Source organism: Tursiops truncatus, chromosome X, assembly GCF_011762595.2.
Source record: "Tursiops truncatus isolate mTurTru1 chromosome X, mTurTru1.mat.Y, whole genome shotgun sequence".
NCBI lineage: Eukaryota > Metazoa > Chordata > Mammalia > Artiodactyla > Delphinidae > Tursiops > Tursiops truncatus.
Genome location: NC_047055.1, coordinates 71,997,433 through 72,021,732, shown reverse-complemented (window position 1 = coordinate 72,021,732; position 24,300 = coordinate 71,997,433). Strand labels below are relative to the sequence as shown.

At 39.5% G+C, this 24,300-nt stretch overlaps 1 protein-coding gene across 4 annotated transcripts in view; it reads left to right on the top strand.

Moving 5' to 3' along the window:
- Positions 1-542: 542 nt before the first annotated feature.
- LOC101336467 (zinc finger C4H2 domain-containing protein) overlaps positions 543-24,300 on the top strand; it is a 34,865-nt gene continuing 11,107 nt past the window's right edge. The window contains exons 1-2 of one of the 4 annotated variants that reach the window (XM_073798790.1): positions 11,033-11,408; positions 12,130-12,221. In XM_073798790.1, coding sequence (XP_073654891.1) covers positions 12,136-12,221 — 86 coding nt within the window. In that variant the 5' untranslated portion in view covers positions 11,033-11,408; positions 12,130-12,135. Of the gene's footprint in view, positions 708-11,032; positions 11,409-11,995; positions 12,222-24,300 lie in introns of those variants that run through there. The other 3 variants (XM_019949137.3, XM_019949136.2, XM_073798791.1) reach the window with 3 other exon arrangements.

The window sequence follows — 24,300 nt, the reverse complement described above, 5'->3', positions numbered from 1 at the left end:
GATGACACTTTATCCATTTCTGTATTATGACAGCACAATGCACTGTAATTAATGGGTTACTTTTCTTTCTCTCCTGCTCCTCAAAGGCAAGGACTTGCTTTTATTTATCTTTGCTTCACCCAGTGCCTCCCCCAGTACTTCCTTCGTTGACTGACAAAATTTGAACTCAGTAACTAGAATGGATGGAGAGCTGGAAGGAACGTGGTCAACCTCTCCTCATCCTTCAGCCTTTGCAGCTGCTCCCTCCTCCCTTCCACCTCTTCTCCACCTCCATCTGAATGCCAAAGCCACGAGTTCCCAGACAGCTGCCAGAACACTCAACCTCTCGCTCGCACGGGCCAAACGAATATCACTATTCCCTTGTACTCCTCACGACCTTTGACACAATTATCTGTGACAAATTGACTTAAAGTGCAGCTGCAGGAAGAGAAACAGGAATGTCTCGCTTGGCCTTCTGGGAGTTGTAGTCCTGCAGACCCCCGGGCTGCCTGGCTGGTCCTGGAGCTGCGGACTACAGCTCCCAGGCCTTCTCCATGTCCCTACCGCACAGGCTCAGAGCCCCATGCCGGGAGGAGGTGGTTACATTGTGTCTATTGTATCCCTGGGCTTGTGTGTTTGTACATTTCTCAGGACGTGAAAGTGAGAGTGAAAAGCATGGCAGATGAACAAGAAATCATGTGCAAATTGGAAAGCATTAAAGAGATCAGGTAAGTGGAACTTTGCAGCGCCCTCCCAGTCCCCTCCGAAGCTACCTAAATCCCTGACTGCGGGAGAGGGCTGCTAGCTACGGAAAGTGTCTATTGTTGGGCTACTTGCGGAGGGGGACTGAAAAGGATCCCATTCACCACGGAATTCAAGGATGGGAATGAGGCAGGGGAGAATCGGAACTGAGACTATCAGAGAGAGAGAGAGAGGCAGACAGAGAAACTGACCTACCGAGAGGAATCTCTTGCCAGATGTGTCTGAGAAAGCCAGATGCAGACACACGGTGTAAGTGTGTTTGTGTTGGGGGGGGGACGGGAGTGGGTGGGTGTTGGTCCAAAGACAGCTTTTTGCTTCTTGGGTGGGAGTTGGGGGAATGGCATTCTTGGACACATTATTTTTTAAAGTGTTTGTAAGATGCAAGGTGTATTTGGCTCCTTGCTCTTTAGGTGTCTAGATTTGTTTCTTTCAGTCTTCTGTTCAACTTCAGGACCTCGAGCTCCGGCGAGCCTTTTGAGAGCAGAGTCTAACACATTGGGGCTGGTGGCGGCTGCTGGGGGCTGCAGACTGGGGATGCGGAGGAATCCCTTGCAGGCCAGGACAGGGAGGACAGAGAGCACTCGCTCTTATGTATTTTTTGCTTTCACTTACCACTTTCTACCTCTCCTACCCGGTGCTTGGGAAGGGGGATGGGAGTGATGGAGACTGGGGAGGCAGTTGCCACCTGCAACAGTTGCTCTCAGGCCCCAGAGGTGATGGGCGAATGGGCGGGATGCAAAGTGCGTGTTGCCTGCGTCCCCTACCCCTTTTCTCCAGGAGTGGCATTGGCTAGGCAATGATGCTGTCCTTGCTCAGAGCACAATAACGCCAGTTGAGTGGACTGCCTGGGCCAATACCAGGCCTTCCTTCACCCACTCTTCTCTGCCAGAACCCCCTCCCCGCCACCGACCCGACTCTGCCTCGGCTTCCACCCTCCTTCTGAGGGTGCCCTGGGTTGGGCCGTTCCCTTTAGTGTTTTCCAGGAACCTGAAGAAAAATGAGGGAGGATATCAAGTGTGTCCCTTTAAGAAATAAGAGTTTGACCAAGAGATTTAACTCTTGGAGTGAATGCCTTGGGTGAGACTCACACAAGATGGTGGTGGTGGGGAAGCACCTTGGCTTTTTTGTCCTTTGCAGGGGTTATATTTCTACTTCTGCTGGAGAATAAAAGGAAGGGACTATTATTTATTGAGCCCCTAGTGTGCCAAGCCGCTTGACCTACTATTGCGCATTTGGCTATCTGAGAACTTCCTACACTTCCTTTACAACTGGGAAAATGGAGGCTCAGAAAATTTAAATAATTTCTCCAGAGCCAAACAGTTTGAAAATGCCAGATTTTGACAAGAACCCAGTCAATTTGTGTGCAGAGGCTCTGTTCTTCCCACTCTATCCCTTCAGGGCCTAGGAAAAGGTAGACAGGGTTTATATTGCAATTTTTTTTCTGCAAAAGAATCAGGATATAGGGAGTGAGACACCTTGGTGCAGGAAAAAGTCAGCTGTCATAATAACAGTGCAGCTAATAAGAAACTTATGCCTGCAAGTGAAGAGCCTAGACTTATTTTTACCAGATTTTAAAGGAATCCCTACCCAACCCCAAGGGAAGGAACAGTTGGGAACAAGGAAAAGTGACCCCTTCTAGTATAGACCAAATGGGGGGCCATGGCTTCGACCCTCACCAGTGTTAAACCTGGCATTCCTACCACTACTAGCTGGGATGGGATCCTAAGAGGCCTAAGAGAGGCCAGAACTCTCACCCTCAACCAGCAATAACAAAGATCCTCTCCCCAACTTGGATGTCAATCAGAGACCCAGTGGAGAACCTGGACTTGTACTGCCCCTCTTCCCTGCAAAAGTAGCACATCAGAGGAGGCCTGCAAAGACAAAAGTGTTAAGAGAGATCCAGAGTGTCCAAATTTAATTGAAAAAAAATTACTTGCCATACCAAGATTATCAGTTTCAGTGGCAAGAGGAAGTAAACAGATGCCAGGGTTGAGAGGACACAGAGGTTGGAATTATCTGACAAGGATTTTAAAGCAGCCATCATAAAAATGCTTCAGGGAGCAATCACAACACACTTGCAACAAATGATACAATATAAAATCTCAGCATTTAAATAGAAAGTCTCAAAAAGAAATATAAAACACAAGGAAGAACCAAGTGGAAGTTTGAAAACTGGAAAAAAATCTCTAAAAACTCAATGGATGGGATCAACAGCAAGATGGAGAAGACAGAGGAAAGGATCAGACAACTTAAACATAAAACAATAGAAATAACGCAGTGTAAAAACACAGAGGGAAATTAAATGAAAAAAGAAGAAAGAAAGAAAGAAAGAAAGAAAGAAAGAAAAGAAAAGAAAAGAAGGAATTGAGCAGAGCCAGATCCTCCAGACTTGTGAGACTATAACAAAAAATCTAACAGTCATGTCAACAGAATCTCAGAAAGAGAGGAGAAATAAGGCAGGACCAGAAGTACCTGAAGAAGTAGTGGCTTAAAACTTTCCAAACTGAGCAAAGGGCATAAATTTCTAGATCCAAGTAGCTAAGCAAACACCATCAAAAAGGCCCAAAGAAATTCATACCAAGACACATCATAGTCAACCTTCTGAAATCAGAAGCAGAGAAAAGATGTAGGAAACAGCCAAAGAGGAAAAACATCTTACCTGTACCTTCAGGGAAAAGAAATAGAAAGTCAGCAGATTCCTCATCAGAAACTGATGAGGCCCTAGCAGGAAGTAGCACAACATTTTTCAAGTGCTGAAGGAAAAGAACCGTCAACCCAGAATCCTATGTGCAGTGGTAATATCCTTCAGGAATAAAGGGATAATCAAGACATTCTCAGATGAAAGGAAACAGGGAATTTATCAGTAGGAGGTCTACCCTATAAGAATGAAAAAAGTAAGTCTTAAAACAGAAAAGAAACAATAAAAGTAGGAACCTTGGAAGAAAGAGTACAGTTGGCAAAAACATGGGTACATACAACAGAATTTCTTTTCCTCTTGAGTTGTATGAATCCTGTTTGATGATTGGATCAAAATTTATTACATTGTCTCATGTGGTTCTGAATGTATGTAGAGGAAATAGTTAAGACATTTATGTTAAAGCAGGGAGTATAAAAGAATGTAAAAGGGAGGTAAATTTCCATCTTACTTATCCATTTATCTGTTGAAGGACACTAAGAATTCTTCCATATCTTGGCTATTGTAAATTATGCTGCTATGAACACTGGGGTGCATGTAACTTTTCGAATTAGTGTTTTCATTTTCTTTGGATTATATACACAGGAGTAGTATTACTGGATCATATGGTAGTTCTATTTTTAGTTTTTTGAGGAGATAAATTCTGTATGTTGTCATTTATATGTGGAATCTAAAAAATAAAACAAATGAATGAACATAGCAAAATACAGAAACAGACTCACAGATATAGAGAACAAACTAGTGGTTACCAGCAGGGAGAGGAAAGTGGGTGAGGGGCAAGATAAGGGGTAGGGGATTAAGAGAAACAAAATACTATATATAAAATAAATAAGATACAAGTATTGTAAAACACAGGGAAATAGTGCCAATATTTTATAATTTCAAATGGAGTATAATCTATAAAAATATTGAATCACTATGCTATACATTTGAACCTAATATAATATTGCATGTCAACTATGCTTTAGTTAAAAAAATTATAGATATATCAAAATGAAATTTGAAGAAAATGTTCAAGTCACCCACAGGAAGGCAGGGCAAAGAAAAGAGAAAAAACTAAATCAGAGAGAAAAAACAGGTAACAGAAAATAAAATGACAGACTTAGCCTTAACATATCAATAATTATGTTGAATATAAATGGTCTAAATACACCAATGAAATGACAGTCGATTTAAAAACATGACTGAACTATATGAGAAAGGGTCAATCCATGAAGAAGACATAATTCTAGATGTGTATGCACCAAAAGTGATTTAAATTAGCCTTCTTTTGATAATTTTACAGTAATATGCAAACGTTATATCACTTGGTTTAAGAACTGAAAATAGGAAAAGTATTACAAACACAACTCGATTTTCACACGTGGACCAGTAAAACATGTATGAGAGGTGGAGAGAAGGAAGGGGTAGAAGGAACTGGAGAAAGGAACTAACATTAGTTGAACACCTACTGATTTAAAAGCTCTTAGCTCATTTAGTGTTCAACTCTTGCTAATGGAAATCTGTGGTAGGAATTATTATCCCCATTTTACAGATAAGGATACTAAGGCTCAGGGAGGTTAGGTAACCTATCTATGGTCACACAGCTAGGAAAGGAAGAGAGAATGTATCCTCTTATTCACATGGCATATGCATTTCAACAAATGCTGATAATCTAATTAAGCATTATTCACAGTTCTTCAACTGCTCTAATCCTAAATCCCTCAAAGTTATAAACAAAGCAGCCTATTTCTGTTAAAAAAATAATTTTACTTCTGTACTGAAGTAGCAGTGATGAGGATAATATCACCCAAAAACCTGATTAAGTCAAGCTAAGAGTCAGACACACCCCCAGGCACAAGCACAGAAATATACACATTCATAGTGACACACATTCATGTACATACACACTGATGGCAGAATTTGAAGTGGAAAATGTCTCAGGAATGGATTCTTCCACCACAAATCATTCCCCACTTCTGACTCTGACCACATGCTCACAGCCCTGTCTTTCCTCCTAACCCCAACCACACTCCAACACTATGCTGCAGACCTTGGGCCCCAAGTCCCACACTGGTCTATTTTGCCCATCAATTTCTTGGGCTTCCAAGTGGTGATGAAGGAGCATGTGGATATGTGGAAAGGAGAAGGAAAGAATGGAACAAAAGAGGAGAGATGGAAAAGAGAGAAGGAAAGGAGAAGAAGCCATGAGGTAAAGAGAGTGTAGCCACTGCTAGAGCAACCAGAGGCCTTCACCAGCTCCCCAAATACATACTAATATTTCCTTAACATGCACATGCCATTCATACACACACATTGCACACATCCATGCCCTAGTGCACACATATCCATACACAATAAACTTTCCTCACTTAAGAAAGGAAAAACTCATTTTGGAAGTAAATATTGTAGCATTAAGTAGGTCCTCTTAAGTCTTTTCCTTAAGTCTTCTCTTTTTCTCTCTCTACACATTCTCCTGAGTTACCTCTTATACTCCTACAGCTTCAAATATTATCTTCATATCTCCAGTCTCTACCCTCTAACTTCCTTCCAAGCTTCAATCTGATATATCCCACAGTCTACTGGGCTTGTCCACCTGGTTGTTCCACAGACACAGCTGAAGTCAATCAACTCTTAAGACTTTGTCTCTTCCTGCCCCAATCCAGCTCCTCCCACTAAACCACTTGTTTAATGCCATCATTCTCTGCACAGTTACCTCAGATTGAAACCTGGATATTGATGCTGATTACCCTTGCTTTGTTATAACTCACATTTGATCAGTTAGCAAGTCCTACCTTCAACATCTGGCTCATATTCATGCCCCACTCTCAACCTCCACACTCACTGTCCTGTTTTAGGCCTTCATCATGACCAACCTGGATAATTATAATATTGTATCGCTTTCTACCTATAGAATTGCTTTCTTGTCTTCAGTCTGCCCCCTATTTTTAATTCCATCTACACTGCTATGAGAACTACCTTCCTAAAGCACTGGGGTTACTATGTTATTCCTCAAACACATTCACCGATTTCCCATTGCCTGTAGCAGTATTTTTCAAAACACAGATCATGAGCCATTAGTAGGTCATGAAATGAAGTAGCTGCTAGTTGGATTTGTAAAAAAAAAAAATTAAACAAAATAAGATAGAAAATATCAGCATACATTGCATAAGAAATGGTAGGTGTTCTCTGTGGGAACTTTTGTTTCAGTTTTCTATCTGTGTTTGTGTGTATTGGGTCACAATATAAGATTCATTTATCATTGTAAGTCATTTCCTACTGTATGTCCATAAACATTTGCCTATAATTGTTGCCATGGCATTCATGTCCCTCTCCCCCACAAGTCTGTCCCAGACCTACCTTTCCAATCTTATCTACTACCTCTGATTTTCATTCACCTTATTCTTTATCCACACAGAAGTTCCTCACTGTTTTATATATTTCCATTTTTCCATGCCTTTGCTAATGTCGGTCCTTCATTCTTTTTTTTTTAATTGGGGTATTGTTGCTTTACACTGTTGTGTCAGTTTCTGCTGTACAGCAAAGTGAATCAGCTATAAATATACATATATCCCCTCTTTTTTTGGTTTCCTTCCCATTTAGGTCACCACAGAGCATTGAGTAGAGTTCCTTGTGCTATACAATAGGTTCTCATTAGTTATCTATTTTATACATATTAGTGTATATGTCAATCCCTATCTCCCAATTCATCCCACATCCTCTTTCCCCCCTTGGTGTTCATACATTTGTTCTCCACGTCTGTGTCTCTACTGCTGCCTTGCAGACAGGTTCATCGGTACCATTTTTGTAGATTCCACATATATGCATTAGTATACGATATTTGTTTTTCTCTTTCTGACTTATTGGGTTGGCCAAAAAGTTCATTCAGGTTTTTCTGTAAGATGTTATGGAAAAATCCGAACGAACTTTTTGGCCAAAACAATACTTCACTCTGTATGGCAGTCTCTAGGTCCATCCACATCTCTACAAATGATCCCATTTCATTCCTTTTTATGTCTGCATAATATTCCATTGTATATATGTACCACATCTTCTTTATCCATTCATCTATCAATGGCCATTTAGGTTGCTTTCATGACCTGGCTATTGTAAATAGTGCTGCAATGAACATTGGGGTGCATGTGTCTTTTTGAATTATGATTTTCTCAGGGTATAAGCCCAGTAGTGGGATTGCTGTGTCATATGGTAATTCTATTTTTAGTTTTTTAAGGAACGTCCATACTGTTCTCCATAGTGGCTGTATCAATTTACGTTCCCACCAACAGTGCAACAGGGTTCCCTTTTCTCCACACCCTTTCCAGCATTTATTGTTTGTAGACTTTTTGATGATGGCCATTCTGACCAGCATGAGGTGATACCTCATTGTAGTTTTGATTTGCATTTCTTTAATAATTAGTGATGTTGAGCATCTTTTCATGTGCCTCTTGGCCATCTGTATGTATTCTTTGGAGAAATGCCTATTTAGGTCTTCCACCCATTTTTTGATTGGGTTGTTTGTTTTTCTGGTATTGAGCTCCATGAGCTGTTTGTATATTTGGGAGATTAATCCCTTGTCCATTGCTTCATTTGCAAATATTTTCTCCCATTCTGAGGGTTGTCTTTTCGTTAAGTTTATGGTTTCCTTTGCTGTGCAAAGGCTTTTAAGTTTCATTAGGTCCCATTTTAAAATTTTTGTTTTTATTTTCATTACTCTAGGAGGTGGACAAAAAAGATCTTGCTGTGATTTATGTCAGAAAGTGTTCTTCCCATATTTTCCTCTAAGAATTTTATACTGTCAATTCTTATATTTAGGTCTTTAATCCATTTTGAGTTTATTTATCTGTATGGTGTTAGGGAGTGTTCTAATTTCATTCTTTTACATGTAGCTGGCAGATCCCTCTTTCTTAATGCCCTTCCCTTATTCCAAGCCTGTAAATCCTACTTATTCTCCAAGGAAGATCCAGAGCAAACACCATCTCTTTTTCAAAACCTCAAATTCTCTAGTCCAAATGAATCACTTACCCCTTTGGGCTCTCACAGGGAGATTTATTATAGCACTCAAGTTATTCTGCCTTATGGTAAAGTTTTTCTCTTTTTTTTTTTGCAGTACACGAGCCTCTCACTGTTGTGGCCTCTCCCGTTGTGGAGCACAGGCTCCGGACACGCAGGCTCAGCAGCCATGGCTCACGGGCCCAGCCGCTCTGCGGCATGTGGGATCTTCCCGGACCGGGGCACAAACCCATGTCCCCTGCATTGGCAGGCAGACTCTCAACCATTACGCCACCAGGGAAGCCCCCTATGGTAAAGTTCTGAATTGACATGAGTCTGTCTTCCTTCCTTCCTTCCTTCCTTCCTTCCTTCCCTCTGTCATTGTTGTGGCAGCTTCAGCAGGCTCCACTATCACCTCGCTTGAAAACTAAGTCAGCTTTGGCCCCAGTGCTCACTCAACAACAAGTCACAGAACAGCTGGCAACTCTGGGACTTAGGGATGGGCAAGTCAAGCCAATTCTGACTACAGGAGAGAGAATGCAAGGGAGTTGACATTTGGTGCTAAGCTATAAGAAAGTCTTCAAGGTGAACTTTTCAAAGAAAACTTCTTTTCCAACAGTAGCTGCTTTTCCAGATGCACAAATAGATATTAAATGGAAGAACACTTGGTACTTAGGCAATGTTCTCATCAGACTAGAGTAGGCAGGAAAAGCTGGCTCCTTTTTTTTCATTCAGTTACATTTACCAAGCACCTGTTCTAGGCCATACACAGGGCTGGGATATTCTCAGAGTCTAAGATGAATTAGACCTCTTCTCAAGGATCTTAGAATCAAGGTGAATAGCTCTGATCTCTCCCCTGAGTTCTGTACTGACATATCCAACTTCCCACTTAACCAACCCCACTGGATATATCACTGGCACCTTAAACAGACCCCAACAGAACTGTCAACTTTACCCGCATCCCCACCCCCACTCTCCTTTCCTAGTCTCCCCCATCACTAGTAAATGTCACCCCCATCCCCAAATCTGGAATCATTCTTCATTCTTCCCTCTATTACTCCATGTATCCAAAACACTAGCACAGTGGTTGTCAAACTTGGGCGTGCATTAGGCTCCACCTGGCGGGCGGTTGAAACCTAGATTGCTGGGTCCCATCTTCAGAGTCTCTTATTCGGAAGGCCTGAGAATTTGCATTTCTAACAAGTTCCCAGGCAATGCTGTTGCTGCTGGTCCAGGGAACACACTTGGAAAAACCACTGCATTAGTAAGACCTGGCGGATTATGCCTATATAATATATTCTGGATCTGTCCACTTTCCACCATTCCCTTAGCTCATCAACAAATCTGGGCAGTTTTCCATCCAACTCTGCTAGCCAGTGTCTTCACTTTGTCTGCCCATCCTCAAGTCCTACAGGTCCCAGCTTTCCTACTCTGCTTGTTGAGTGAGTGTTGGGGCTAAGTCACTCCTTAAGCTGGGTGACAGTTGAGCCCGCCAAGTTTGTCCCAGGAATAGATGATCCATTGCCCTAGAACCTCTCCTGCTCTCTATCCTTCCTTCTCCACATTAGTCAGCAAAGAGCCATTGGAAAGAAGTTAGCCAGCTGAATATTTTTGTCTTGGTCCAGGACTCTGTCTGGAGAGGCTGTGGCCTAGGGAGGTCAGGAATCTTCATTCAAGATTTAAGTAAGACTGTAGCCCCAGTGATTGTGGAAAACCCTAAGGAAGTATTCTGTGGATTTCCTGGGATTCCGTGGCCATACCAGCTGCGCCTTAGCCTCTTGGGAGGATTTCATTAGGACATTTTCCATATAAAATTGGGTCTTTAATGACTTGGATGCTTTCCTCACTTGTAGGGCCAAACATTCCACAGATTCCATCTCGTGGAGGCATCCAACAACTCTTTGCAGGGCTACACTGAGTCCTACTTCTCAGGTAGATAGAATTTCCAAGCTTCCAAGAGGTTCCATGATGTGCCCTATTTCACCCTTAAAATTGGTGACTGACTGATCCAGGACAAGATTCACCCCATTGGCTTGTTTTCCATGCCTTGAAATAAATCATATGAGGAAAGTTCCTTGGTATGGTGAAAAGGTCATCAGGTTCAGCACACTGGATTCTGCACTTCCTGGCTTTGTGATGTTGGGCAGGTCACTTTACTTCTCGCAGCCTCAAATTCTTCATCTGTAAAAATGAAGCTAAACACACCTAATTATGTGGTCATGATGAAGATTAAATTAGATAGCGTATCAAGTGCCCAGCACAGTTGCTGGAACATAGTAGACACCAAAAATAGATAGATAGATAGATAGATAGATAGATAGGTAGATATTTTTATTAAATAAATCCTTTCTTAACACCCAATTCCTTCCCAGTTTCTGGAACTTATACACTCTTAGTAAATGTTAACTGAATGAATTAAAGCCCCCCACCCATGGTAATATCTTTCTTTCTCTGAGACTACTGAGATTACAGTCAGTACCCTGGACTTACCACTTATTTGCATTCATTATTGTCACTCCAAATGTAATTGTTGAGCCAAAGCAGTGTGCTAGATGACATGGAGTTTACAGACAGAAATATGGCATGGTGTCAGTTTCTAGAAGGCTCTTATATATATAATTATCCAGATTTCAAATTGCTTCATTTGAAAGTCTGTACATGTAGAGGACTCAGAGGACCATAGCTGCATGCTCTTGGGCTAGTTCCTTTCCCATTCTGGACATTTGTTTCTTCATTTCTGAAATGAAGAGGATAGATTTTATTGGTGGCTTTGAAGTAATGTTCTGAGGAGCCCTGGGAGTTGCAGGGAGGTGTATCAAGGGCCACTCTGGTAGAGTCAGGCAGGGTTGGATTTGAGGAGAGAATAAAGACTCTGGGACCCACTTCCACTTGAACCATAATAGTTATGATTTGATCTATTTTCTATATTGGACCACAATCAATAATTTTACTTGAAGGAAGGGGTCTTCTCTTCAGTCACCCCCAGGATCCAGCACACTGTTGGGTAAGTGGCACTTGCTTAATACATTTTTTTTGTCTGCAAGATTGATAGAAAATGAAAAGAGAAGGAAGCTGTTATGTGTGTATGCATTTAAGCAGTGGCTGGCATAATGCCCACTCTGTAGATCTGTGAAAGAAACAACCTTTTACTTACATTTAATCTTAGCCCAAACTACCCAGTTGCTGGATAGAGCATGGAAGGCTGGGCATTAAATCCTAAGCCTGAACAGCATGGTGTAGACAATCAACCACAAGGGTAACAAGTCCCCATTTCTTTTTTTCATCACTAACCCACTTCCCATTCCTCCCGGGTACCTCATTTGTCCAAATCCATTTAAAATCTGTTTTATTTACACAAGACTTTTGACGAATCACTCATTTTCCTGGGAAAACAGGAGCAGAGGGGTACAAAGAGCTTAGAATTTGTGTGTTTAGATTTAATTCTGGGTACAGTAAGAAGACATTGGAGGATATATTTTTAACAGCTTTATTGAGTTGTGATTTACATACCATAGAAACCATCCATTTTTGGTATACAGTAAGTTCCCTACACGTTGTGAACTTTCAAAGATGCAAACCTGTGTTCACATGTCCAATCATGTAAATTAGTTCACGTGTCTGACGTGCATTGTTATGTGGGCGCATCTTCTACAAGTGGTTGTACTTTTGTGTACTTTACTGTACAGTACTGTATAGAGCACAGTAGTAAGTATCTTTATTTCAAGCCCAGGATGTCCAGAAGCGTAAAAGCAGCAGTGATGCAGCTGATACTGCTAAGAAGCACCAAACGTTGTACTGTACTACTGTACTTTTCAAGGTACTGTACTGTAAGATTAAAAATGTTTATTTTTTGTGTTTGTTTTCTATGTATTATTTGTGTGAACAGTATTATAAACCTATTACAGTACTTTTCTATATAGCCAATTGTGTTAGTTGGGTACCTAGGCTAACTTTGTTGGACTTACGAACAGATTGAACTTACAAACGTGCTCTTGAAATGGAACTTGTTCATATGTAGGGGACTTACTGTACAATTCAATGACTCTTAGTAAATGTACAGAGTTGTGCAACTATCACCACAATACAATTTTAGAACATCCCCAGCATCCCCAAAAGAGCCCTTATGCCCAGTATCAGTCCATCTCTCTTCCCACACACTGGCCTAGGCAACCAGTAATATATATTCTGTCTCTATAGATTTGCCTTTTCAGGACATTGCACATAATTTAGCATATTGTCTTTTAGGCTCATACACATTGTACCATATATCAGTATTTCTTTCCTTTTTATTGGCAAACAGTATTCCATTGTATGGATATACTGCATTTTGTTTATTCACTCACCACATGAACATTGGGGTTGTTTCCACCTTTTGGCTCTTATGAATGCTGCTCTGAACCTTTACATATAAGTCGTTGTGTGGAAATATGTTTTCATTTCTCCTGGTTAGATTCCTAGAGTGAAATTTCTGGGTCATATGACAAGCATGTGTATAACTTTTTAAAATAATGCAAAACTGTTCTCCAAGTTGGTTGTGCCAATTTCCATCCCCAGAAGCAGAGTATGAAGGTTCCAATTTCTAATCCTGTTGAACATCTTCTTCATGCATTTAGTTGCCATCCATCTGTCTTCTTTGGTGAAGTGTTTATTCAAACCTTTTGCTCATTTTTCAGTTGGGTTATATATTTACTTATTGTGAATTTTGAGTGTTCCTTATATATTCAGGATACAAGGCCTTCAACAGATACATGCTTTGCAAAGATGTTCTCCCAGTTTGCAACTTGTCTTTTCATTTTCTTAAGAGTGTCTTTTGAATTGCAGAAGTTTTTAATGTTGATAAAGAAGTCTTACTCATCAGTATTCTTTTTTTATGGATTGTGATTTTTATATCACATAAAGAAAAACCTTGCCTAAGCCAAAGTCACAAAGATTTTCTTCCAGAAATTTTAAGTTTTACATGTAGGCCTATAATCCATTTTCACTTAATTTCTGTATATGATGCAAAGTATAGGTTGAAGCCTTTTGCTTGTTTTTGCATGTAGATATCCAGTTGTTTCAGGACCATTTGGTGAAAAAGCCATTCTTTCTCCACAGCATTGCCTTTGTATCACTGTAAAAAAAATCAGCTTTCCATATTTGTGGGTTTATTACAGGACTCTCTGTTCTGCTCCATAGGTCTATTTGTGTATCTTTATGCCTATACTTCACTGTTTTGATTACTACAGCTTTAAAATAATTATTTAAACAGGGATTGTAAGTTCTCCAACTTTGCTATTCTTCTTGAGAGTTGTTTTGGCTACTCTAGGCCCTTTGCATTTCTATGTGAATTTTAGGTTTCACTTATCAATTTCTACAAAAATGCCTGCTGAGATTTTGATAGGATTTCCAAGGTACCACACTGCATTTAGACAGCTTTCTTTTGAATAGTGTTAGCATAGTGTATCTTTTCACCTTTACTTGTTCCCTTATATTTAAAGTGGGATTCTTATAGGCAGTCCGCAGTTTGGTTTGTTTGTTTGTTTGCTTGTTTTTTCCAATCTGGCAATCTGCTTTTTAATTGAGGGTGTTTAGACTATTTATATTTAATATGCTTGTTGATATGGTTAGGTTGAGATCTACCACCTTTTTGTTTTCCATTTATCTCATCTGTTTTTTTTTCCCATTCCCCTCCCTTTATGCCTTCTTTTGGATTAAGTATATTTTATGGTCCCATTTGATCTGTTTTTCTGACTTATTAGATATTATTCTGGTTTTTATTATTTTAGTAGTTGCTTTAGAGTCTATAATATACATCTTTACTTGTCACAGTTTATCTTCAAGTGATCTCATACTACTGCAGATATAGTATAAGAAACTTACAGCACTGTAGTTTTATTTCTCCCTTTCTGCCCTCTGTGCTATGACATTGATGCACTTCTTGGTTTAAACTGTTGGTTATCTTTTTAATGAATTTAAATAATAAGAAAAAGAGTCATTATATTTTTCCGTGTTTGATGCTCTGTATTCCTCTGCTACTATTTTCTTTCTGCTTGAAGAGCATACTGTAACATTTATCATAGAGCAGGTTTGCTGGTGATGTAGCATCCCAACTTTTCTATGTCTCAGAAAGTCTTTATTTCACCTTTGTTTTTAAAAGTTATTTTCAATGTGTAAAGAATTCTATATTGGCAGAGGTTTTTTCTTTTTTTTTTCCCAGTACTTTAAAAATAATATGCCACTGTCATCTTGCTTCGATCCTACTTCTTTCCTCTTGGGTAGCATGCCTTTTTTCCTTGGGCTGCTGGTAAGATTTTCTCTTTATCTTTGGTTTTGAGCAATTTCATTGTGATATGACTTGGTGTAGTTTTCTTCCTGCTTCCCATGCTTGAGACTTGTTGAACATTTTGGATCAGTGCATGTATAGTTTTCATCAAATTTGAAACATTTTCAGTTATTAATTTTTCAAATATTTTTCTTTTCTTCCTCCTTCTTCATCTCCAGTTACATGTACTTTTAGCCACTTGAAGTTGTCCCACAGTTTGCTGATGCTGTTTATTTTTTTGACCATTTTTATCTATATATTTCATTTGGGAAACTTTCTATTGGTATGTCTTCATGTTCATTAATCTTTTCTCCTTTATTGTCTAAATTGACTAATGTAGTTTTCACCTCAGACATTGTAGTTTTCATCTCTAGATATTTTATTTGGGTATTTTTCATCTCTCCCACAACTTTACTTAATGTGGCCAGTATTTCCTCAAGCTTTCTGAACATATGAAATGCATTTATAATAACTACTTGTATCCTTGGCTACTAGTTCTATCAACCATGTCATTTCTTGGTTAGTTTTGATTTTTATTCTCAACATTGTGGATTGCATTTTTCCTGCTTCAAATTGCACACCTGGCAAGGTTTGGTTGGATGCCAGACATTTTCAAATTTACCTTGTTGACTGCATATTTTTGCATTCCTATAAATATTCTTGAGCTTCCTTATGGCATGCCATTAAGACACTTGGAATCTGTTTTATCCTTCTGGGCCTTGCTTTTCAGCTTAGTTAAGTGGGACCATATCAGCATTTAGTGTAGAGCTCATTTTCCTCATTACTGAGGCAGAACTTGTCTTTGTACTCTAATGCTATACAAATTGTGAATATTTTCTACCTTTGTTGTTTGGAACAGTCACTATACTCAGCCCTTTGTGGACTCTGATCACTGTTTCCTCTAATCCTTTGAGGTCTTTCTTTCCTTGGCTTCAGGTAGTTAGTTTCCTTACACACATGTGCTGATCAATAATTCAGTGAGTACTTGAGGGGGAGCCTCTGAAAATTGTAAGCATTCTATCTCTACACAGGTCTCCCCTCTCCAAAACTGTTTCCTGTGAACTCCAGGTTTCTTGGCTTCTCCAGACTCATATCTCCATTTCCTCAATTGAGGGAGATGTCCAGGCTCTGTCTGAGTTCCCCGTCCCTGTCTTGCAGTCTAGAATATTTCTCTAGGCAGTAGGATGGGGCAATCTTCAGGCTCATCTAAGCTTTTCCACCTCTCAGAGATCACTGACCTTACTTGCCTGATGTCCAATGACTTGAGTACCACTTTTTTTTCATATATTTTGTCTTGGTGTTTTTGTTTGTTTTGCTTTTAGTTATTTTGCACAGGTGGGTAAATCTGGTCCCTGTTACTCTATCTTGACTAGAGTGGAAGTGAAAGTTATTCCCCAAATTTGGTTTTAAAGGACCAGATTTCACCATTTAATACACACATATTTTATATTTTAAAAATCTAAAGTCAGGATGTGTGTTAAATACAATTCTACCTTACAACTGCCATTGACCAAGAGGGAATTGTGTTACTGTTCACGCATGAGCACATGTGAACTTGGCCATGGCTGTTCATATTATCATCCCTTCAATTGAATTATGTGCATGATTATCACTGTATGTGTTGAGTTTAATTGACATTTAAAGTATCTTCAAAACGAGTTCATCATGGTTTTCCCTTGAAATAAAAAGTTATTGTGTATGAGAAATGACTCAGACTAGAAGAGTCTGATTAAAATAGTGTCTTAAGTCAGTCTACCAGAGCTCTTTCAAAAACTATTAAATGAACATTTAAATTAAAAGAAAACATTTTGTCATAATATAATAGGTAGCATTTTTCTCTTAGTAGTCCATAAGATAATGTGTACCCTATGTCCAATGGCATTTTAGATTCAATTAAATACAGTAGCCAATTAACTGGGATGTTTATTGGTAAAGCTAATCCAACTTGCTTCCAAATTAACAGTGGTTAAAACAAGACAGAAGTTCATTTCCCTCTCACATTATCAGTCTGGGAACAAGTGACCTGTGGTTTGTGTGGTTATTCCATGTTGGGGACTCAGGCCCTTTTTATATTGTTGCTTCACCATGTGCAGGGTGTAGCCTTCATCTACAGGGTTGAAGATGACTTGATGTTGTGTATACATGTTAGGCAGTGGGAAGAGGGCAAAGGAGAAGTGAATGGCACACTCCTTCCCTTTAGGGTCACAGCCTAGATGTTGCACATATCACATGTGTTTTCATCCCACTGGCCAGAACATTGTCACATGGCCACAAACAGCTGCAAAGGAGAGAGGGAAATACAGCCCTTAGTCAAGGTGTCACATGCCCAGATGAAAATCAGAGGTTCTATTATTATGGACGGGGGGAAAATGAATAAGGTGGGGGGGACAAGGAGCATCTGATCTGTGTTCTGTGTGACCCTAGGGTTTTCAAATTGTTGGAGCTGCCTATAGAAGGAATGGATTGTCTAGAGAAATAGTGAGAGCTCTGTGACTACGTTGTTCAAGGAAGGCCTAATTGAACACTTGGAAGTGATGTTATAGAAAGCACTTAAGCAGTGGTTGGCAAAGGGACGATAGATGCCTTTGAAGGTCCCTCCCAGCCTGGAGAGTCACATGTGCTCAGGTCCTACCCACATTGGTCTGTGAGTCCCACTGGCTGTATGTGAATCACTTGTCTGCCGTCTGTGCCAAGGGCTTGGCTTCACTGAAAATGCCCAAATACATACAGAGAGCTCCAGATAAAATTCTATTTAACCCCCAGAGATCAGGGATGGGGCATGGGGGTGGGCAGAGCAGCAATAACTAGTCAAAGCTCTTAATCAGATCTTGATGGTGGTAAGATAGAGCTGCTGGGTGAGTCAGGCAGAGGTTGTTTAAGAGAGAAATGAGACCAGCTCAGGGTGCATTCTGTTACAGGTCTCCAGTTGGGGCATCCCCTAAGCTTCCCCATTGTTCCTCCTTTCTGAGTACAAGCACAGATAACAGGTGCCCTCATGCACTACTGGTGGGAGTGTGAAATGGTGTAGCCATCTTGCACAGCAAATTGGCACTGCTTACATGAAATAAGAATACACGTTACCTGTGCGCCAGATTTCCCACTCCTGGGATATAGCCCCCTAAATTTACTCAGACAGGTACAAGAAAATTCATCAAAGTATTGTTTGTGGAGGGGGGATATAGAAACAAAGTGAGAGTTTATCCTTGGAAGGGTGGACAGGTAAAATGTGGTGGATGACCACACTTAGAAGCAAGGAATCCTGTATCTTAACATCAGAGTGCCATGTGAAAACTATATGTTATCATTAGTCTATACCGTGTGTGTGCGTGTGTGTGTGTGTGTGTGTGTGCACGCACGCGTGTGCCCAGGCGCACGTGTATTAGTCAGCTTATTCTGCCACAAAGCAATAACACATTCTGGGTGGCTTAAATAGCAGACATTTATTTTCTCACAATTCTGGAGGCTAGAGATTCACGATATAGATACCAGAAATTTTGATTTCTGGTAAGGGCTCTCTTCCTGTCTTGTAGATGGCTGCTTCCTCCCCATGTCCTCATTTGGCCATTCCTCTGGTCTTGTGTGGAGACAGAAAGAGCTCATGCGTCCCTTCCTCTACTTATAAGGACGTCAATACAACCAGATTAAGGCTCTACTGTGATGACCTCATTTAACCTTACACCTCCCTAAAATTCTCTCTCCAAATATTTTGGAGATTAACCTTATACCTCCCTGAAAGTTCCCTCAAAGTACTTTGCGGGTTAGGGCTTGAACATATGTATATTAGGGGACTCAATGCATTCCATAACATTCCTCCCTATGCCTCCCACCAAATGCATGTCTTTCTCACATGCAAAATTCATTCATCCCTTCCCAACAGCCCCAAATGTCTTAATGTGCTCCAGAACCTATGTCCAGTCAAAAGTCTCATCTAAATATCACCTAATTTAGGTTTGGATGAGACGTGAGTTATGATTCATCCAAAGGGCGAAATTCCCCTCCAGCTGTGAAACCAGACAAATGATCTGCTTCCCAAGTATAGTAATAGGACAAGCATAGGATAGGCATTCCCTTTTGAAAAGGGAGAAACCAGAAAGAAGAGAGGGATGATAGATCCCAAGAAAGTGCAAAACTTAGCAAGGCAAATTTCATTAGATTTTTCAGACTGGAGAATAATCTTTGGCTGGATGCTTTGGGCAGTATCACCCCCACCCTCACAGCCCTTTGCTGTTGCCTTTCTCCTGAGGCAGTAGTCAGGGGAAGCCTGTCCTACTGAAACTGAGGAGGCAACAGCCTTGCCCCCAGGGCCTGTTAGGTCTAGACCCAATGGTGGGAATGGCAGCCCTGATGATCTCTTAATCACCTTTGGTGTCATTCTTTCCTTTACTTGAAGGATGAAGCATGTTTGCAGCTAAGTAACTCTATTGTCCTGCCTTGTAGATTCCAAAAACTTTCCTTTATTTCATCCTCCCTCTGCTCCCCTTGGTCCATGCTGACAGTGCCTGTGCTTGTATAATCCCATCTCTGTTCCTGACTTCTGCTGAGATACCTAATTAAAATAATGAGTAATCTCCTCAAGGAGTGGTTTTCTAGCCACATCCTTGGTGTTCTCTCCAGAAGATGCTTTATATTTTTTGCAATATGGATAGAACGAGAATTTTTCAAATCTTCAAGTTCTGGTTCACCTTGCTTAATGATTCTGCTGATTTCTCTCTCTCCTCTTGCATTTTACTATAAGCAGCTGAGCTTCACATTCACCACTTTGCGTAAAAATCTCCTCAGCTAGATATCTAATTTCATTGCTCACAGGCTCTACCTTCCACAGAAGACTAGAACAAAATTCAGCCAAATTCTTTGCCACTTTATAATAAGGATCACCTTTTCTCCAGTTTCTAATGACACGTTCCTCTTTTCTCTTTGAGACCTCACCAGGAGCATCGTTAATGTCCATGTTTCTACCAACAGTCACTTCAATGCAATATAGGCTTTTTCTAGCATGCGCCTGAAACCTCTCCCAGCCTCTACTCCTCATCTAGTTCCAAATACACTTCCACATTTTTAGGTTTTTATTAAAGTAGTACCCCACTTCATGGTACCAAAATCTGTGTTAATCTGCTCAGTCTTCCACAACAAAATACCACAGACTGGGTGGCTTAAACAACAGACATTTCTTTTCTCACAGTTCTGGAGGCTAGAAGTCCATGGTCAAAGTGCAAGAAAATTTGCTTTCTTGTGAGAGCTCTCTTCCTGGCTTATAGTCAGCTGCCTTCTTGCTATGTCTTCACATGGCCTTTCCTCTGTGCATGTAGAGACAGAGAGGAGGCAACCTCTGGTGTGTCTTCTTCTTCTTCAAAGGGCACCAGTCCAATTGGATTAGGGTCCCACATTTATGACCTCATTTAACCTTAATTACCTCTCTAAAGGCCCCGCTCTAAACACACTCACATTGGGGATTAGGGCTTCAACATATGAATTTTGGAGGGACACGATTCAGTCCATAACGCTCACACTCTCTAGATCTCTCTCTCTCTCTCTCTCACACACACACACACACACACACACACACACTCTCTTTCCCTCTCCCTCTCCTCCTTCCTCTCCTTTTCTCTCCTTAATATACATCAATAATTTACCATTGAGAAGAGCACATGCAACACAATAAATAGGCATTAAGTAGTTTTGAATGGTTGCCTATGTGGGGCGTAAATGGTGTAGGAAATGGGGATAAAAGGGAAGGAAGGCATAAGGAAGGAAGGAAGAGGAATTACACAACAGAGAGGCCTTATCTACAGAGAAAAAAGAGGGTGAAATTTAAAAATATTTGAAATAATGGCTGAAGACTCTCCAGATTCGTCAAGAGATATACGCCAAGTGATTCAGAGAGGATAGACTCATAGAAATCCACACCAAGACACATCATGGTTAATGTCTGAAAACTAGGGACAAAGAATGCCTTAAACAAGTCAAAGAGAAATTACACCTTACCTATAGGTGAAAATAGTTTGAATGACAGTGAATTTCTCATCAGAAAATATAGAGGCCAGAAGGAAGTGGCACAAGATTTTTCAAGTCCTGAAAGAAGAGAACTATCAACCGCAAATACTACATGTAGCAAAAATATCCATCAAGAATGAGGAATAAATTAAGACATTCTCAGATGAAGAAAACTAAGGGAATCTGTCACCAGCAGATCTACCCTAAAATAATAATAGCTAAAGGAATCTTTCCTAAAAGAAGACAACATGGAATATCAGGAAGGAAGAAAAACCAAGAGAAAGAGTAAAAATATAATTAAAATACATTACATTTTCCTTCTCCTGTTTAGTTTTCTAAATCATTTCTGATGGTGGAAGCAGTAATATGGTTCTCTACAAACATAACTCTTATGTAGGAGAAATATTTCAGATAGTTATATTATAAATGGTGGAGGGTAAAGGGGGCAAAAAGGGAGGTAATGTTTCTACTCTTCACTCACCCTAATAAAAAGATGACACAGAAGACTATGATAAATTATGAAATATAATACCTAGAGCAACCACTGAAAAAACTATAGAAAGAGATACACTTAAAAACAGTATAGGTAAAATGTAATTCCAAAACACATTCAATTAAAGATAGGAAGGCAGCAAAAAGGAAACAGAGAATCGAATAAGAGAGAGATCAAATAGTAAACAAAAATTAAATGATACACTTAAGTTCTAACTTATCAATAAGTACACCGGATATAAATGGCCTAAATATTGCAATCCAAATACTGGTCAGCCAAGATGATTAAAAAATATGACCCGTCTATGTGCTGTCTACAAGAATCTCACTTCAAATATAAAGATATAGGTATGTTGAAATAATGAAAGAAGATATACCATGGAAACATTAATCCAAGGAAAGCAGGAATGGATATATTAATATCAGATAAAGTAGACTTCAGAGCAAAGAAAATTACTAGGTACAGAGAGGTACATTAGATAATGACAAAAGTGTCAGTCTGCCAAGAAGACCTAGCAGTCCTAAATGGGTATACACCAACAACAGAACTGTAAAATATGAGAGGCAAATCTGACAGAACCAAAGGAAGAAATAGACAAAGCCACAATTATAGCTGGGGTCTTTAACATACGTCTGTCATTTGATGGAACTAGACAGAAAATCAGCAAGGGTATAGAGCTCCACAACACCATCAATGACAGGATCTAATTAACATTTATAGAACATTCCACCCAACAACAGGATATACATACTTTTCAAGTGTCCATGGAACATATACCAATATAGATAGACCATATTCTGGGATACAAAAAAAAATTCTTAACAAATTTAAAAGACAGGGAATACAGTGTGTTCTCTGGCATTAATAAAGTCAAACTAGAAATCAAGAAGTCAGAAAAAATACCAGGAAAAAGGTAATAATAAAAAAAATCTAAAATAACGCATGTTTCAAAGATGAAGTCTCAAGTGAAATAAAAATACATTGAACTGAGTGAAAATGAAACATATCAAAATGAAAAATGAACATATCAAAATGGGATGATGCAGAAGCAGTGGTGAAAGGGAAATTTTTAGCACCAATGTTTACTTTAGAACAGAGGAAATGCCTCTAATTAATAATCTAAGCTCCTACCTCAAGAAACTAGAAAAGAAGAGCAAAATAACACCGAGGCAAGCAGAAAACAGGAAATAATACAGATAAGAGCAGATACTGATGATTAAAAACAGAAAGAAAAGTAGGGAAATCAATGAAACAGAAAGCTTAATGTTTGAAAAAATACATAAAATTGAAAAACCTCTAGCAACCCTAACCAAGAAAAAAGAGAGAAGACACAAATTACAGACATCAGGAATGAAACAGAAAATGTCACTACCAACCCCACAGACTTCAAAAGAATAGCAAAGGAATACTATGAACAATTCTACTCGTGTAAATTAAACAAGTTACATGAAATGGACCGATTCTCAAAAAACACTACCACAACTCACCTGATATAAAATAGATAATTTGAATAACCCTGAAACTATTTAGAAAATTAAATTTGTAAAGTAACAACCCCCAAAACCAGAACCTCCATGCCCATTTGGTTTCACTGGAGAATTCTAACAAATGGTTAAAGAGAATTAACCCTATTTCTTAACAGTCTCTCCAAAAAGCAGAAGTGGAAAGAACACATCTCCATTTATTTTATGAAGCCCTTAATACCCTGAAACAATTTCAGGCAAAGACAATACAAGAAAATTATAAATTAATATCCTTCATGATTGTAGATGTAAAAATCGTTATCAAAGTATTAGCAAATAGAATTTGGCAATATATTAAAAAAGAATTGACACCATGACCAAGAGGGGTTTATTCCAGAGATGCAAGGTTAGTTTGTTATTCAAAAATCAATCAATATTATTTATCATATCAAAAGGCTAAAGAAGAGAAATCGCATGACTATGTCAATTGATACAGATAAAGCACTTGACAAAAGTCGGCACATATTTATGATAAAATCTCTTTTAAAAACTAGGAATGGGGGTGGGGGGACTTTCTCAACTTGATAAAGTACATCTACAAATACCCTTCAGCTAGCTAACAATACACTTACTTGTCAAAGAATGAATGCTGTCCTACGTAGATCACGAGCAAGGCAAGGATGTCCACTCTCAGCACCGCTAGTCCATATAGCACTAGAGGTTTTAGGCAGGACAATTAGGCAGGAAAGTAAATAAAAGGCGTACAAGATGGAAAGGAAGAAATAAAACTGTTTTCGTTTGCAGATAACATGATTTGTCTATGTAGGGAATCCTGATAAGTCAAAAACAAAACAAAAAACCAAAAAACTCCTACATCTAATACGTGAGTCAGCAAGATTGCAGAATGTAAGATCAGCATTAAAAACAAATAGCAAATATGCATGTGGAAACTATAATTACAAAACATGAAACCACTTACAAGCACTCAGAAACATGAAATACCTAAGTGAAACAAAGATTTAACAAAAGATGCATAGGACTTTTATGCTGAAAACTACAAAATGCTAATAAAACAAATCAAAGGAGATCTAAATAGAGAGAGACACTGTATCCAGGGTTTGGAAGATGAGTCAATATAGTAAAGATGCCAATCCTCCCAAACTGACGTACAAATTTAATAAAATTCCCATCAAAATGCCAGAAAGATTTTTGGTAGATATGGACAAAATTATTCTAAAATTTATATGGCAAGGCAAAAGAACTAGAATGGCCAAAAGTATTTTGAGATATAAAAATAAATGGGAGAAATCACTCTTCCTGATTTCAAAGCTTATTATATAGCTACAGTGATTAAGATTGTGTGATACTGGGCTTCCCTGGTGGCGCAGTGGTTGAGAGTCCGCCTGCCGATGCAGGAGACACGGGTTCGTGCCTCGGTCCGGGAAGATCCCACATGCCGCGGAGCGACTAGGCCCGTGAGCCATGGCCGCTGAGCCTGCGCGTCCCGCAACGGGAGAGGCCACAACAGTGAGAGGCCCGCGTACCACAAAAAAAAAAAAAAAAAAAAAAAGATTGTGTGATACTGACAAAGGGACAGACACATAGGTAATTGGAACAAAATTGAGAATCCAGAAATTGACCCACACAG